Source organism: Rhinopithecus roxellana, chromosome 19, assembly GCF_007565055.1.
Source record: "Rhinopithecus roxellana isolate Shanxi Qingling chromosome 19, ASM756505v1, whole genome shotgun sequence".
NCBI classification, from domain to species: domain Eukaryota; kingdom Metazoa; phylum Chordata; class Mammalia; order Primates; family Cercopithecidae; genus Rhinopithecus; species Rhinopithecus roxellana.
The window spans coordinates 77,295,405-77,311,340 of NC_044567.1; the positions used below are offsets into that span (position 1 = coordinate 77,295,405).

The 15,936-nt window shown below is 56.0% G+C and overlaps 2 protein-coding genes across 4 annotated transcripts in view; both read right to left on the reverse strand.

The window, feature by feature from the left end:
- Nucleotides 1-1,631: 1,631 nt before the first annotated feature.
- On the reverse strand, nt 1,632-5,223 carry CD79B (CD79b molecule). 2 transcript variants are annotated; one of them, XM_010380024.2, is made up of 6 exons: nt 5,067-5,223; nt 4,226-4,279; nt 2,978-3,292; nt 2,672-2,790; nt 2,326-2,367; nt 1,632-2,216 (listed from the first exon to the last, which is right to left on the reverse strand). In XM_010380024.2, exons 1-6 carry the CDS (start codon nt 5,131-5,133, stop codon nt 2,118-2,120), a joined length of 696 nt encoding a protein of 231 aa, XP_010378326.1. In that variant the 5' UTR covers nt 5,134-5,223; the 3' UTR covers nt 1,632-2,117. The 2 variants fall into 2 exon arrangements, with proteins under 2 accessions (XP_010378326.1, XP_010378327.1); XM_010380025.2 differs by having other exon boundaries at nt 4,226-4,276; nt 5,067-5,221.
- A 5,143-nt stretch (nt 5,224-10,366) lies between these two features.
- The window catches only part of SCN4A (sodium voltage-gated channel alpha subunit 4), a 51,312-nt gene continuing 45,742 nt past the window's right edge, over nt 10,367-15,936 (reverse strand). For both annotated transcript variants that reach the window (XM_030923974.1, XM_010380023.2), the window contains 3 exons: nt 15,620-15,724; nt 14,665-14,935; nt 10,367-13,858 (listed from right to left, as the gene is read on the reverse strand). In XM_030923974.1, the coding sequence (XP_030779834.1) occupies nt 12,636-13,858; nt 14,665-14,935; nt 15,620-15,724 (1,599 nt within the window). In that variant the 3' untranslated portion in view covers nt 10,367-12,635. The remainder of the gene's footprint in view (nt 13,859-14,664; nt 14,936-15,619; nt 15,725-15,936) is intronic.

Consider the following 15,936-nt stretch of genomic DNA (forward strand, 5'->3'; position numbering starts at 1 on the left):
GTAATCCCAGCACTTTGGGTGGCCGAGGCGGACGGATCACTTGAGGTCAGGAGTTTTAGACCAGCCTGGCCAACATGGTGAAATCTCGTCTCTACTAAAAATATAAAAATTAGCCGAGCATGGTGGTGTACACCTGTAATCCCAGCTGCTTGGGAGGCTGAGGCAAGAGAATTGCTTGAACTCAGGAGACGGAGGTTGCAGTGAGCTGAGATGGCGCCACTGCACTCCAGCCTAGGCAACAGAGTGAGACTCCGTCTACAAATAAATAAATAAGTCAGCAATAAATAAATAAATACATAAAACAAGAACTTCAAAGTCTAAGGGAAACTGAGTTGTTCAAAGGTGTTAAAAAGTCTTTAGGTAAAGCCAAGGCCTCCCCCACCCAGGACAGCCTCAAGCAGGTGGAGACCCTGCTTAGGGGAGAAGTGAAGCCTCCTCCCACCATCTACCCCGTTGCCTAGGTCCCTGGTGGAGGTAGGAGGACGGAATTAGTGCCACTATGCAAAGCAGCAGGAAAGGAAGGGCTCCGGCTCAATAGAGGCTGATGCCAAAACAACCCAGTTCCCTCCAGCAGCCCAGAGACTAGGAAAACGCAGGGGCCGCCTGGCTTGGCCCAGCCTGGTGCAGGGTGGTGGAGAGATTTACCTGAAACCGCAGGTGTGGGGCCTTACCCACCTGCCCCTCCTGGAATTCCAGAGGGAATTTGGTGAAACTAGGCACTTCTCTCACTAGTTCCCATGTGCTGGTCTTGATTCCCCAGTTAAACTGGCAGCTGCCACAGCATAGGGGCTCCCTTGCCGGAATTCAGAGCAGGAATAGCAGAGAGGCCTCGAAGGATTCCCTCCAGGGTCAACAGGAAGTGGAGCACAGCCTGACTTGGGAGGGAGGCTTTGCACACTCAGGTTGATTGCACTTGGCCTCCCAACTGGGAGCTGTTCCCAGTACCTCCCACAGCTGGTGGGCTGGAGGGCCCTAGGGACCATTGTTGAGGACCCTGGGGCCATAGCAGACCTCCGATGCTGTGAAAGTCTGAAGGGGTCTCCTGGCAAAGAGCCCCAAAGCTCCACCATACAAAGCTCCACTCTTCAGGATCTCACTCTTGATGGCTTTGCATCAAGCTTTCCTAGGCGTCCTGGGAGGTGGGGGTGGGGTTGTTGTAGAGGCAGGGAAACCTCTACCCTCAGGGAGCTTCCAGTTTGACTGGAGAACCAAGGCCAGTGTGAGTAGTACAAGGCAGTAGCTAAGTCGCTGCTTCTAGGCTGGTCTGAATAGGGCTTGGACGGGGACCCGGGTGCTTTGGGAGGGATTCCTGTAGGTGGAGGCAGAGCGGGACTCAATTGCTGCTTTTTGGCTGAATGGAGTGCGGGATGAGGGCGTCCCTGCTGAGGGGAAGGACAGGCCCAGTCATTGGCCAGGTGCTCTGGGTCCAGCTAGGGCCTGGCATGCAGCCCTGTTCCAGGGGGAAGAAAGGGTGGATGTGACCACAGGCTCCAACTGGGTCTTCAGAGAGAAGGGGTAGCAGTCACCTTTCCCACACCCTCGAGGGCTCACAGGTGCCACATTCAAACAACAGAAGTACCCACATAGATGTTCCTATCCACCCCAAACCCATAAGATGCTATGAGCCTGCGTGTGGTTTCTCAGGACACACTGTTTATTCCGCGGGGAAAGGCACTGGAGGCCAGGGCCTCCCTGGGGTGGGAGCGGTTGTGGGAGAGGAATGATGTTCCTGTGGCTCTTCTGGGGCCCTGCTGGGTCCACGGCCCTTCCCAAGCTCTGCCGGGAGGCCCTTGCCTCCGAGTCCATTTGCGGGTTCTGGACCAGTCTCTGCCTCCCCAATCCCGTGCGTGGGGATGGACCCCTCACAGCGCCCCCAGAAGGCCGGGTCCCATCCATCCCCAGAGAACTCCTCCAAGTTGCTGCCCAGTTGTCCTTCTACTCCAGGCCCTTTGGCAAGAGCTGGGGACCAGGGGCTGGAGATGAGTGGCAGCTCTGGTGGGCCAGCTTCAGAGGCCGGCTGGGGGTCCAGGAAAGGGGTTGGGCCATGAGCCAGGCAGCTCCGAAGCAGTCACTGAGGCCGAGGAGCCTGCACCCAGGCCATGGGGAGGTCCTGGCTCTCACTCCTGACCTGGGTGCTCACCCACAGACCACTTCACTTCCCCTGTCCGCAGCGTCACTATGTCTTCGTAGGTGGCCGTCTGGTCAATGTCCAGGCCCTGGAGACATTAAGTGGATCTCAGGCCGGGGCCACACCCCAACCACACCAGCAGATAGTGGCCACTGACCCCGAGGACTCAGAGCTGCTGGGCCTGCCCCGCTCCTTACCTCGTAGGTGTGATCTTCCTCCGTGCCGGCCTTGCTGTCATCCTGGGGGCAGAGAGGGATGGAGATCAGAGTGTTAGTTTCCCCCAGCCCTATCCTCTGCTGGGCCAGGCTGGGGAGGGCCAGGGAGAAGGGTAAGGGGTCAGGAGTGAGGTGCATTCTGCAAGAACAGCTGAATGAATGAAGGAAGGAAGGAATGATTGAATAGGTGAGCCAGTGGGCCTGCTCTGGGGACAGACTGGGCCAAGAAGGCCACAACGAGAGCTGGGGAGATGGAGACCCTGCATATGCCTGGCCTATGCAGTGGCCTCCTCTGCGGTCCCCCAAGGCTTCCCCCGTCCCCGATCACCTTGTCCAGCAGCAGGAAGATGGGCACGATGATGAAGAGGATGATCAGCAGTGTCTGGATCATTATGATGCCATCCTTCAGCGTGTTCCTCTGCTTCAGCTGTGCCAAGGTGCTGAACCCTACAGGGACCAGGGGTGGGGTTGTGAGCCTGGGCCACAGTCCACCTTTTAGGCCTGCAAGGGCAGCTCCTTCAGGTCCCAGCAGCTCTCCTGAGTGCTCTAGGGCTACGGCCATCTCCACAAGAGGCAGGCCGGGCTAGGGTGGGGGTGGACAGCTACAGGAGCGTCCCAGCCACCTGGCACACACCCATGACTCGCAGCTCCGTGCCGCAGCCCAGGTAGACCTCCGAAGTCTTGCTGCACTCCTGCTGACAGAAGTAGATGCCGTTGTCCTCAAACCGGATGTCTTGGATGATGAGGGTGCTGACAGAGCTGTTTTGGGTCTGATGCATGTGGCCCTGTTCCAGGTTCACCTGTTGGGGCTTCTTGTCCATCTCCCGCTTCCGGAGCCAGCTCACGATGCTGAAGGTGCTGTTGGTCACGTAGCAGTGCATTTTCACCGTGAAGCCCCGTTTCCTGGCTATGAAACGTGGGCTCTGCCAGATCCGAGAACAAGCACTACCTGTGGGTGCCAAGGCCAGGCTCAGCATTCCACTTGGCATCTTCCTGACTGCCAGCTCCAGCAGCAGGTCCCCGCCCTGGCTGGCACAGACTCCCTGGGCTTAGTCCTTGCTTCTCAGGGTGTGGGTCAGGCAGGAGGCCGAGGTTGGAGTTAGGAAGCAGAGCCACGTGAGAAGCCATGGCCAAGCTCTCAGACTCCGGCCCTTCCCGACTGCCCCACCTCCCCTTCGATTTTCCTTTAGAAGAGCTCTGGGACCTTGCCATTCCTTCCCATGCCCATTACAACAGCCTGACCCAGGCCACACCCCCAGGACCTGGAGGCCCACAGGCCTGGCCCCTCCCTTCACTGTGCTGCCCTGCACTGGCCTGAAATCCTCAGTCTCCCCCGTTCCTCTGGGGATAAAGGCCAAATTCCTAGCCTGTCAACTGAGACCTTCCTCAGTCAACCCCCTCCCTGCCTGACTTCCCTCCATCATCCTCCTGTTCCCTCCTGCAGGGACTGGGACCACTTCTTGTTCCAGAACCCTCTTTCCAGCTTCTACTGCCTTGTTCTTAGCGAGCACTCCCTGGGAATCCCTGAGCCCCTCACATAGTGACCCTGCCCTGGAGGGCTCACCCGAGGCTCAGCCAGATCCCCAGCTAGACAGGCCCTGGGCCTGAGTCCTAGAGGAACCTTCAGGCTTCTCTGTTGTGACTCAGAGTTTAGCCCAGCCCTTCAGTGGCCAAGGCTGGAGAGCATGTGTCTGATGAAGGTGACAGTGGGCTGGGGGTGGCGCTCAGAGGAGATCCTAAGGAGGCCTGGGGATGGGAATCCTGGATGGGGAGATCAGGCAAGGGTGGGAAGCGGGGCCGCCCCCAGGACGGGGACCATAGTTGGACACGGGACATAGTCGGACACAACTTGCCCTCAGAAGCGGCAGGTGAGGTTACTGACCTTTGGGATTCGGGTACAGGTCCTCTGATTTGGTTGCTGGCACTGGCTCAGCTGCTGGGTGGGAGGAAGTGGGCGGGGCCAGGTCAGGGCCTCCTCTGGCCTGGGCTGCCCCACCCCTGCACGCCCTCTATGTTCCCGGAGCTACTTCCTCCTTCCATGACAGCAGCTTCAAGACCCCTCGGTCCTTCCTGCCCCCTGTACTTGGGAGACAGGCATGGGGTGGGGGTACTGGAAGCCCCACCCCCAGCCCCCTTTCTGCCTTTGACCCTCAGGGTGGCTTTGAGCAGGCATCTGAATGAGACAAGAGGGACAGGGAAATCTCAGCATTTTGAGAGGCTGAGACAGGAGGATCGCTTGAGGCTAGGAGTTTGAGAACAGCCTGGGCAACATAGGGACACCCTGTCTCTATTTTTTTTTTTTAAAGAGAGACAGGAAGAAAGTCACAGCCCGGAGGTACTTTCATCTCCCAGAGGAGGGGACCACATTTGGATCTCGCATCTTCCAGGGTTCAGTTGGGACAGCCTCTCCCCTCCAGATCCCCAGGCAGTGTCCTCAGCCTCTCTTCCTCCTGAGCCTAGTGCTTCCACCATCCTGGCTGCTAACTCTGGTTTGCTCCTCATGCCCAGCTCAGCCTGACGCCCTCCAGGCAGGAGAGGGACTGGGGCCACAGACTCCTGAGCCCATCACCACGTGCAGCTGACACCCACAGACCCAGGCTCCAGGGCCATGAGAAGGAGACAGGCGGTAAAAGGAGAGAGACAGAGGAGGAGGGTGGAGCAAGCAGGAGGCTGAACCGCAGGGCCCAGACCAAACCCCGCAGGCCTCGTCCTGGGTGTTGTACCTGAGAGCAGCAGCAGCAACGCCACCAGCCAGTGGCTGGACACAGGAGACAACGCCAGCCCGGCCATGGTCACCACTCCGTCCCTGACCCCAAACCCGTGACAACGTCTGAGGCTCCTTGGAGGAAAACGTGTAACTGCACCGGCTGTAGCCTGTCCCCTCCCCACCTCTTCCTCACCAGGCCCCTTCCTGCCATGCAAATTGGGACCCGGGGGAGGCACCAACTCTCCGGGGACCCTGGGGGAGGGCGGGCTTTTGTCAGCTGGGCCGCTAAGGTTTGGCGGTTGCCCAGCTTGGACAGGACAGCTGGGGTGCTCTGCGGATGCCTCTGAGGGCCTCTCAGTCTTCTGGGGGCAGCCTGTGCTCCCCTCTGTCTGTGCTTGCCCCACCGGTGGTCATTCCCTGGGCCAGCCAGCCTCCCCTCTGCTGTCCGCCAGCTCCCCAAAGGGCTGAGCCTGGCAAGTCTTTATTCCCGGGCCATGAGTGAAATAGGCACCTGTCCTGTGAATGAACCTGAACTTAGCTCCTCTGCCCTGATCTATCCCTCACCCAGGGGAAAGAGGAGCACTGAGGAAGGACAGGGCAGCCACAGACCAGGTCAGGCACTTGGAGGGGCCCAGAGCAGAGCCTCTTGGCTGGAGTGCAGGCAGCCATATTGGAAGTTGACCCTGTGGAGGATGGGAGCCACAGAGATTCTGCAGCAAGAGCAGGCCAAGTGTGGCAGCCACTGGGAGAAGATTCAGTCCAGGCCTTGGTGAGAGGCCTCCCTTCCTCATGCTGCGAAAGAGTCTGGAGGGGCTGCCGAAGAGGGTGGATGTAGGTGGAGACAGCTTTGCGAAAATCCACCACACAGCCATTGGGGGCTTCTTCAGGGAGTTCTTAACTGTGGGACTCTGAGTTCGTTGAATTGTTGTCACAGGTCCAGGGAGTCTTGGGCAGGGAACAGGAACTGGTGTTGGGGAGGCATCAGGTCCTCCAGCTGTATCCTGCCTGTCCGCAGGGTGCTAGATGGAGCCACAGTGCTCAGGAACTGAAAGAAGCTCACCTTTGGGTCCCTGCCCCTGGGTCCAATGCAGCCCCTTCAGAGATGCCCTTGTGCAGGGCACAACCTGCACAACTGGACACAGCATGCTTGCAGACCTCAGCCCTGCAGCTGAGCCCTCTTTGAGTTTCATGTTTCCTGGCAGCTTCTTTTTTGTCTCTCATCCTCGACCCCCAGGAGAGGAAGAGATGCTAAATTGTCAGTGCCCTCTGTCCACATCTCACTCTCCTCATGACCCTCCATTTTGCAGTTTGTGCTGGGGCAAGTCTGGATTTAGGGAGAAGCAGACCCACCTCCCATGCCGTGGTTGGAAGGCAGAGGGTCTGGGTGATCCCTCCTTAGATCTTGGCCTAGGCCTCAGACCTGACAAGGTGGGGGCCACTCTCAAAGGGTGCAGGCCAGGACCTGAGCCACGGAAATCAGGGGCAGGAGGGTTAAGGTTTCATCCGAGGAACAGCCCGTTCTGGGCAGTCCCAGATGTTCTTGCTTGTTTCCAGATGTTCCAAATGAAAAAACATTTCTCTGAAAAGGTGTCAGATGTTCAGTTCATGGAATAAACAGCTCAGAAATATAAACATCACCTGAGGTCAGCTTGGGGACCATGGGCCCCCGTGCCAGTGAGGGTGGTTGGAGAGGGACTGACCCGGGGGGAGTGAGGCAAAATCTGGGAGTCTCTTGGTTTGCGAAATACTCTTCCCGAGCCCCTGATGACAGAGTCCTTCGTTAACTTTGGGGCTAGTGTCTCCCCAAAGTCAGGGGTATAACTGGGAAAGGCTTGGGGCACATGTGTTTGTGGGATGTGTGTGTGTGTGTGTGCATGCTTACACAAGTGTGTTGCCTGGGCCCTGTGGTGTGGGGCCTACTCAGGAACTGGTCCTAGGGCCCAGGGGACTGTAGGGGGCGCAGAGGTTGGTGGGGGGCAGTTGGCATCCATCCTCAGGTGACAGGTGCACTAAAATCTCAGAAATCACCACTAAAGAACTTATCCAGGTAACCAAAAAAACTCCCTGTACCCCAAAAACTACTGAAACAAAAAATTTTAAAAAACCAGTGAGAAGAAGCTCCGACTCCAGGGAGGGAAGACTCACACACATCCCGTGGACAGGAATGCAGATGTGGCCTTTGGGCTTCATTCCCATTCATGCCGGGCAGGGATCTGTTTTCAGGAGGGGCGGAGGCAGCGGGGGCCCCACCGCCTGCAGGGTTATTTGTCACATTTTGAGCCGTGCTGTTCCCTCACTGGTGACAACAGTCCTGAGCCCCATCTTGGGCTCATGATACCCTTTTCTTCCCAGAACAGGAGGCCTCGCAAGCCTACCCCCGCCTCTGCCCTCGGCTGCCCTGGGCTTCACATTCTGACATCTGACGACACCTCCCTTTCCAGGAAGGCAACATCAAAATAAGGAATGGGGGCCGGGGTCGGGGGAAGGGACAAGGGGCTCAGGGGTTGGGGAAGCGAGAAGGCAGCTTAGGATGCTGGGAGGGGAAGAATCTCAGAGAAAGAAGAGCTCAGACCCCTGCCTCCTTCTCCAGCCCAGGTGTCCTGGGTCTGCTGGGCTGCTGTGACTTAGCAGGAAGAGACCTGCTAAGAAGGACGTGGGTTTGAGTCCTGATCCAGCAGTGTGGCAGTCAGGAAACCTCCTCAGGTTACCAGTGGCTCTCAACTAGGAGTGGCTCTGCCTGCCCCCACGGAGGGAGCATCTGCACATGCCCCAGGACAATCGTGCTGGTCTCGATGACCGCTGGGTTCCCAAGGGTGGGAGGGTCATTGGCTGGCAAAGCAGAGGTCCCTGCCCCACATGCCAACAGCACCCATGAGGCAACACCCATTCTTAACCTCTCAGTAGCCAAGGTTCCTCATTTGCGTAAAATAGAAATAAGCCCAATAGTGCGTTTTTTTGCTGTTGTTTTCTTGGATTTTTCTGAGACAAGATCTTGCTCTGTTGCCCAGGCTGGAGTGCAGTGGCGTGATCTCAGCTCATTGCAACCTCGGCCTCCCGGGTTCAAGTAATTCTTCTGCCTCAGCCTCCCAAGTAGCTGGGACTACAGGCATGCGCCACTGCACCCAGCTAATTTTTGTATTTTTAGTAGAGACAGGATTTCACCATGTTGGCCAGGATGGTCTTGAACTCCTGACTTCATGATCTGCCTGCCTTGGCCTCTCAAAAGTGCTGGGATTACAGGCGTGAGCCACTGCGCCCGACCCACCTTTTTGTTTTAATTGATCTTTTGTGTTGTTTGTTTCAATTTCATTTGGTTCTGCTTGATTTTTGTCATTTCTTCTCTTCTGCTGGGTTTGGGTTTAATTTGTTCTTGTTTCTCTGGTACCTTGAGGCATGACCTTATGTTGTCTATTTGTGCCCTTTCAGAATTTTTGATGTAGGCATTTAATGCTATGAACTTTCCTCTTACCACCGCTTTTGCCGTATCACAGAGGTTTTGAGAAGTTTTGTCATTATCATCATGCATTTCAAAGAATTTTAAAATTTCCGTCTTGATTTCATTGGTAACCCCCAAATCATTCAAGAACAGATAAATTTCCATATATTTGTATAATTTTGAGTGGATTTCTAGTTTTATTCCACTGTGGTTGGAGAAGATACTTGACACGATTTTGATTTTCTAAAAGGCACACGCACACGCATGCTTTTAGCGCACAATTCACAATTGCGAAGATGCGGAACCAACCTGAGTGCCCATCAGCCTGTGAGTGGATAAAGAAAATGTGGTATATATACACCTCTTTATGGAATACGACTTAGCCATAAAAAGGAGCGAAATAACATCTTTTTGCAACAACCTGGATGGAGCTGTAGGCCATTATTCTAAGTAAAGTAACTCAGGAATGGAAAACCAGATATCGTATGTTCTCACTTGTAAGTGGGAGCTAAGCTATGAGGATGCAAAGGCACAAGAATGATATAATGGACTTTGAGAACTCAGTGGGGAACGTTGAGGGAGGGGTGTGAGATAAAAGACTACATATTGGGTATAGTGTACACTGGTCAGCTGACAGGTGCACTCAAATCTCAGAAATCACCACTAATTATCCAGATAACCAAAAAAACTACCTGTTCCCCCAAAACTATTGACATAAAAAATATAAAAAAACAAGTGAGAAGAAGCTCCCACTCCAGGGAGGGAAGACGGCACCCTGAGGGCACTTAGACAACCCTGTAGAGACTCTCGACACCTCCCCTCCCCACTGCATGCACAGAGAGCTGCAAGGTGGAAGGTGCCGCAGAGACAATGGAAGGACACAGTCAGGCAGCCTGAGGGCCCCTCCTCATCCCCTACACCAGTGCTATATTACCTCAGGACCCAGGAAGAGAGGGTACAGAAATCCTGGGAAGAATTAAGTGCTTACTTATCTGGAAGAATACAGCCCTGGGAGTCAGAAGTTGTTACAGAAAATAAAATTACAGGCTGGGTGCAGTGGCTCATGCCTGTAATCCCAGCACCTTGGGAGACCGAGGCAGGAGGATCACTTGAGGCTAGGAGGTTGAGACAAGCCTGGGCAACATAGCAAGATCCCATATCTGTAAAAAACCATCCAGATGTGGTGGCATGTGCCTGTAGTCCCAGGTTTAGTCAGGAGGCTGAGGTGGGAGGATTGCTTGAGCCCTGGAGTTCAAAACTGCAGTGAGCCATGATTGCACCACTGCACTCCAGTTTGGGTGACAGAGTGAGACCCTATCTCAAAAAAAAAAGAAAGAAAGAAAAAGAAAATTACATACCAGATTATATTTCACTCTCTGGGCTAAACGTGCTGCATAAGAATATTCTTAGTCACAGGTCCATGTGACCCTGGGCTATCTGGGGTCAGAAGTCAGTCCTGGGGTCAGTGCCTCTGGGGAGAGGGAGAGGCTGTGCTGTGTGCCCCACAGGCACCTTGAGGCCTCTCAGAGGGGCAAAGAAGTGAAGGGGCCTCTGGAGAGGAAGAGCTGGGGACACAGAGTTCCAACGTGGATCACCCGGAAGAGAGGGAGTATGGTGCTGCCTGTTGTGGGAGCCAGGTCTTGACCCCTGATCTTATCTGGTCTCTTGGATTCCAGCTAAGGGGCTTTTGTAAGGAGGCAGGAGAGAGCTGGACTGGGCCAGAGCGGGGAGCTGGGGCCTCCTTATCCTGCCTGGCCCCCTGAGAAGCTCCCGTGTCTTCCGTGTTTGGCTCCAATCCCTGCCGACCCTTTCTGCTTCTCACTGCTCTCAGCCCCCACCCACATCCACACACTGACAAGCAGAAGGGAGAAACCACACACCAGAGGCACCAGGGAGGGTTTATTGTAAGAACTGTACAAAGGAGCCCGCCTGCTGGCCTGGTGTGGGACCTGTTCCCCACTGGACCGGGCAGGAATGGGCGTCTGTGTGTAGGGGAGGGGCCACAGGCAGGGAGAGGCTGGACCCGGCTTATCATACTCTTCCTCTGCAACCTGCACACAGTCCGAGGAGAATATCCAATCAAAGAGATTTCTGAGGCTCCAGGGGCTGTGGCAGCCCAGGGCCCAGGAGGGCAAGGCAGAGGGGCAGGGTGCTGGGCAGGGGAGGCTGTCCCCATTAGACAAAACTTCTGAAGGAAGAGATGGAAGGAGTGGAGGTCTCCTTCCATAGGAGAGACATAGGTGGGAGGCGGGGAGCAGGGCTGAGGCCATGGGTGTGATGACGAGAAACAGGAAGGGAAGGAGAGGAGCTCACCAGGAATGAGAGAGAGGGCTGTTCAGGCGGGACCAGGAGCAGGTGAGAGAGCATGGTGGACAATAAAGACAACTCTGGCCCATAGACATGGCATGTAGATGTGCACACACACACGTGCACACACACACGTGCACACACACAAGCACACATACATGTCTTGTTTTGAAGGTTTTGGTGCTTCCTGAATTTGAATCAAACTTTTCATGAGAAACAAGAAGAAAAAGAAGAGGCACTTAGGCCAACAGAATGCCCTGAGTACACACCTTACCACACGCACTCACACTCATCCACAGGTCCACTCTCCCAGACACGGGAACACTCCCAGGGACAGGCCTGCACAGTACGACACACCAGCCGTACTCCATGGACCTTGAAACACTCCAGGGCACACTGACACACATATATACAAAGATACCCAGACACACGTGCATAATGCAGGCACCAGTACACAGTGGTTCACACACACATGTACAGTCACGCACTTGAACACACACACGGTTATACACACAGGCCTACAAGCATACAAGCAGACACACAGCCACAGGTACACACACAAGTGAATAAATCCAGTGACGCCTGAGCAGGTCTCTCACCCCTCCTCCTCTGGACACAGCCTCTGTTCTCCAGGAGCCAGCAGAGGCCTGGCCCTGCCATGCCCAGAACAGCAGTGCAGAAGAAGTGCTTTTTCAGGCCACAGGACGTTGGAAGGTTGAGCCTGAGCCAGTCGGGTCTTCCCTGCTGCACGCCCCAGGCTCAAAATATCTAACCTGAGCTAAACTGTACATTCTTAGGATCACTTTGAGGAGAGAGGTGGGAAAAATGAGGAGAGAGAATGAGACAGGCCTGGGGAGATGAGAAGGGAGATATCTGAGGCTGGATGAGGCTCCTGGAGCCCTGGTGGTGCTCACGGAGGAATGAGGCAGGGAGAGAGGGAAGGGGCGAGAATCTTCTTACTGAGCAGCAGGTCCCCGACCCCAGCTCAGGTCTGGATGCTCAGGCCATGTGCAGCGATCCAGCTGGCAGGACCCAGCCTGAATCACCCGTGCTTCCTAGAAAAGGACAATTCCCAAGTGGCATCCTTCCTTCTATTCTTCCCCTAGGGGCCAGCCAGGGGAGCTATGGACCTGGACGTGGCCTGGGAAAAGGTTTCAGGAGTCACCATCCCAGCCCAAAGCAGCAGGATCCAGTGGCCAATCAGGTTTTGAGGCTTGAGGAGCTATTTCTGAACCAGTCACATTTCCCTTTTCCAGGGAATTCCTGAGCTGGCCTGGTGGGCGAAGCTGCGCCCCAGAGTCAGAGCGGGAGCGGGCTGGCAGTGCCCTGGGGTTAGGTGTCTGCACTCCCTGAGGTTAAGACATCTTTGTCTGGGCTGGGGCTGAGGGGTCTGAGCCACTTCCTGGGGAGAGGCCAGTGACCCTTAAGACTCTGGTGATGGGGCAGCAACTGATCGCTCCACCGCAGGCCAGCTCCTCCCCAAGTGAGGGGCAGAGATTCCAACGTTCTGATCTCCCCCAGGCCAAAAGAGGGGGCGACAGGGCCCAGGAGGAGGTCAGAGCAACTTGAAGGTTAAATCATGGAGGCAGGGGCCTCAGGCCCAGCATGGAGCCCCTGAGTGCAATGCCCATTTCCCATGGTCTAGAGACACAGGCGCTCGGGTCTGGAGATGCAGACGCTCGGGCCTGGGTGTCAGCCCCAGTGTGGCCAAATCCTGTCCCCCATCAGGGAGCCAGACACAGTCCCAGAACCAAAGCCCTCCTCCCTCACTCTGTGTGCAGGCACCACGGGGGAGCTCTGGGGACTGTGCTGAGATTCAGAGGGCCATCTCGATGCTGCCTGCTAGACAAGAGACTCCTTGACCCCTGGGCGCACTATATGCCCCGGGGGAGAGGCGGGAGGCTGGGCAGTGTCTGAGGAGCTGATGGGCATCAGCCCCATAGTGGGTACGGCGTCCCCTGCCTCGCCCTTCTCCTCTGGGCTCTGCGAGCTGCTGTTCCCGTTCTCGTGGCCATACATCTTGCTCATGGTGTTGGCAAGCAGCCCCTCCTTCTCAGGGGCGTTGTCCCCGCTGCCGTCGTGGCTGTGGCGGTACATGTAGGATGCCTGCTTCACGGAGCGCTGTAGCAGGTGCCGGCGGTAGGCCCTCTGGATCTTGATGGCGCACACCTCCTCGTGCTTCCTCTTGAGGGTGGTGGTGATGGGCTCGTAGGACACCTTGGAGGGGTTGGCTGCCATGAACTTCTCCTCCATGGTCTGCTTGAGGGCGTCCATTTCCCCAGAGTCACCCAGGACCTCTTTGGTCAGGGCAAAGAGGATGTCCAGGCAGTGGATCTTGTCCCCCGGCACCATGGGCAGGTCCAGCGTGATGAGCTTGATCTTGTTGGGCTTGGCGATCCTCAACGGTTCCTGCAGGGTATCCACGAAGTCCGAGAGGCGGCTGTAGGCAATGAACTGCGTGGCATCCGGGTCGAACTTCTCCCATGTCTCGTAGAACATCTCAAAGTCATCCTCACCAAGGGGCTCGCTGCTCTCCTCTGTGGCCACGTTGAAGTTTTCCAAGATGATGGCGATGTACATGTTGACCACGATGAGGAAGGAGATGATGATGTAGCTGCAGAAGAAGCAGATGCCGATGGAGGGGTTGCCGCAGTCACCCTTGACACTGGTGCCCGGGTTCTCCAGGTTGGGGTCACAGTCTGGGGGCCCGCTGTTGAGGATGGGGTTGAGGAGCCCGTCCCAGCCAGCCGACGTGGTGATCTCAAACAGGCAGATGATGCTGTTGCCGAAGGTCTCGAAGTTGAACATATCATCGATGCCCGACTCCTTCTTGACATAGGCAAAGTTGGACATGCCAAAGATGGAGTAGATGAACATGACCAGGAAGAGGAGGAGGCCGATGTTGAAAAGGGCAGGCAGCGACATCATGAGGGCGAACAGCAGCGTCCGGATGCCCTTGGCCCCGCGGATCAGTCGCAGGACACGCCCGATCCGCGCCAGGCGGATCACACGGAACAGCGTGGGTGACACGAAGTACTTCTGGATCAGGTCGGAGAGTGCAAGGCCTGCAGGGAGGAGCTAGTGAGGACACTGCCACTGGGCGGGGGGAACCGGCACAGGGTGTGGGGAGCATGCGGGGCTCAGGGGGCCCGTCCTGGTGTACTCTGCTCAAGTCTCAGAATGCAGCCCAGATGACTGACAGGTGAGGCTGGGCTCTCCCATGGGTCTTGGGGCCAGGAGCTGCAGCTTTGTCTTGATGGAACTAGAGGTGGGATACCCTGAAGCAGGGGAGGGTAAGGTCCATTCCCAAGTCTGTTTGCAAATGCCACTGGTGTGTGTGTGTGCGTGAAAGAGACACAGACAGAGAGACAGAGAGAGAGAGAGGGAGAGAGAACAGCTGTGTGACTCTGGGTATGCCACTTCACTTGTTTGTGCCTCAATTTCCTTACCTGTAAAGTGGGAACAACCGTTCCTGATCAAGACATTGTTATGAACCACAGTTGAGATAACGCCTGTCAAGCGCACAGCACAGTTGATAATAAATGGCAGCTAGTTTCTATCATAAGTACTCGCAAGAAGTGCACACAGACATGGAACCATCTTTTACACTTTTCGCTCAGTATGTAGGCACCAGAATGTACGTGTTCTGATCAGTCGTGTGTCTGGAGGTGCATCCATGTATGCATGGGTAATGATCTGCCTGTGCACACACCCGTGTACCTTTGAGCATTGAGAGTGAATGGCAAGCATGCACAGGCGTGTGTCTGGGTGAGCGTGTGAGGGTGCAGGGGCAGGTATGTGCACATGAGGATGGATCTTCCCGAGTGCCTCAGCTCAGTGCTGCCCTGCCGGCCCAGCCTGCCCCACTCACCCACAATGGACAGGATGACGACCACGAAGTCGAAGATGTTCCAGCCGACAGTGAAGTAGTACTGGCGCAGGGCGAGCATCTTGAGCACACACTCCCCTGTGAAGATGATGATGAAGATCATGTTGATGTTGTACAGGATGTCCACCTTGAGCTGGCTCTGGTCGTCTGTCTCCACCATCATGGTGACCATGTTGAGGCAGATGAGGATCATGATGGTGATGTCGAAGGCCTGCTTTGTCACGAGGTCATACACCATGCCCTGGATCTTGTTCTGCAGCATGGGTGGGAGTGGATGTGGGGGAGTCGGGGTGGCCAGGCCCAGACAGGACATGGACAGGCAGGAGACACAGTATGGCACCACAGCATGACAGAGATGACGGAGAGAGAGAGAGACAGAGGGAGAGAGAGAGAGAGAGAGAGAGGGAGAGAGGAGATATTGGGGGTTGTGGTGGAATCAGCCAGGGGAGGAAGGGTGACCCATCCGATCATGACAGGTCTGGGACCAGGTCATTTTACGGGGTTAATGGTCCCTCCTCCTCCCCTGGGGACCACCTGCAAGGTCCTCCAGATGCTCCTCCCCTTTCTCCCAAAGTCATTGCTCCTGGGAAGGGTGTCTGGACATCCTCCTCCTTCCTCTTGTGGGAGCCCTTGCCCCAGGGGCCACTGGGGTCCCAGGTGGGAGGGAGATGGGCACTGAGGAGCTTCACAGGGTCAGGTGAGGGTAAAGCAGTCACTGGAGTTTCATGGACAGCCTCTGTGCATATGGTGTCTCTGTGGCACTACAAAGAGGTGTCTCTCTCTGCAGGTAGACCAAGTCCCCTGCCCCCGGGGTGGGCCTAACCTCACCCAGGGACACAGCCTGGTGGGTGGAGGGCAGGAAATATTTTATCCCCATCAGTCCCCTAGGCAGGAGCCCGGCACCACACACAGGACAGGGGGCCCAGAGGGGAGGTACCTGGGGCCGGGGAATTGGTTTCTGAGGCTTCTTGGAGCCAAGCTTCTTCATGGCGTTATAGTATTTCTTCTGTTCCTCCGTCATAAAGATGTCTTTCCCTCCAAAGTATAGTGGGATATGGCTTGTCAGGTTGGGGTGGGGTCCCCCTTCCTGCCTCCAGGACCCCCCACCTCAGGCACCACCTATAAGGCAGCCCCCGCCCCTATAGATCGGCCTGGAGGAAGGCAGAGGGTCAGAGATGGAAGGACAAGGGGAGAATGGGAGACCGAGGAGAAGGGAGGGAAGGGGAGTGGGGATCAATGCTGTCTTGCAGTCTG

Bases quoted from the DNA above. Each gene is read 5' to 3' on its own strand.
- CD79B (XM_010380024.2), bottom strand. From the start codon at position 5,133: ATGGCCGGGCTGGCGTTGTCTCCTGTGTCCAGCCACTGGCTGGTGGCG. The intron at 4,280-5,066 runs GTACAACACCCA...CCTCCCACCCAG, and splicing joins GTTGCTGCTGCTGCTCTCAG to CAGCTGAGCCAGTGCCAGCA. The intron at 2,368-2,671 runs GTGATCGGGGAC...CTCTGCCCCCAG, and splicing joins TCTTCCTGCTGCTGGACAAG to GATGACAGCAAGGCCGGCAC.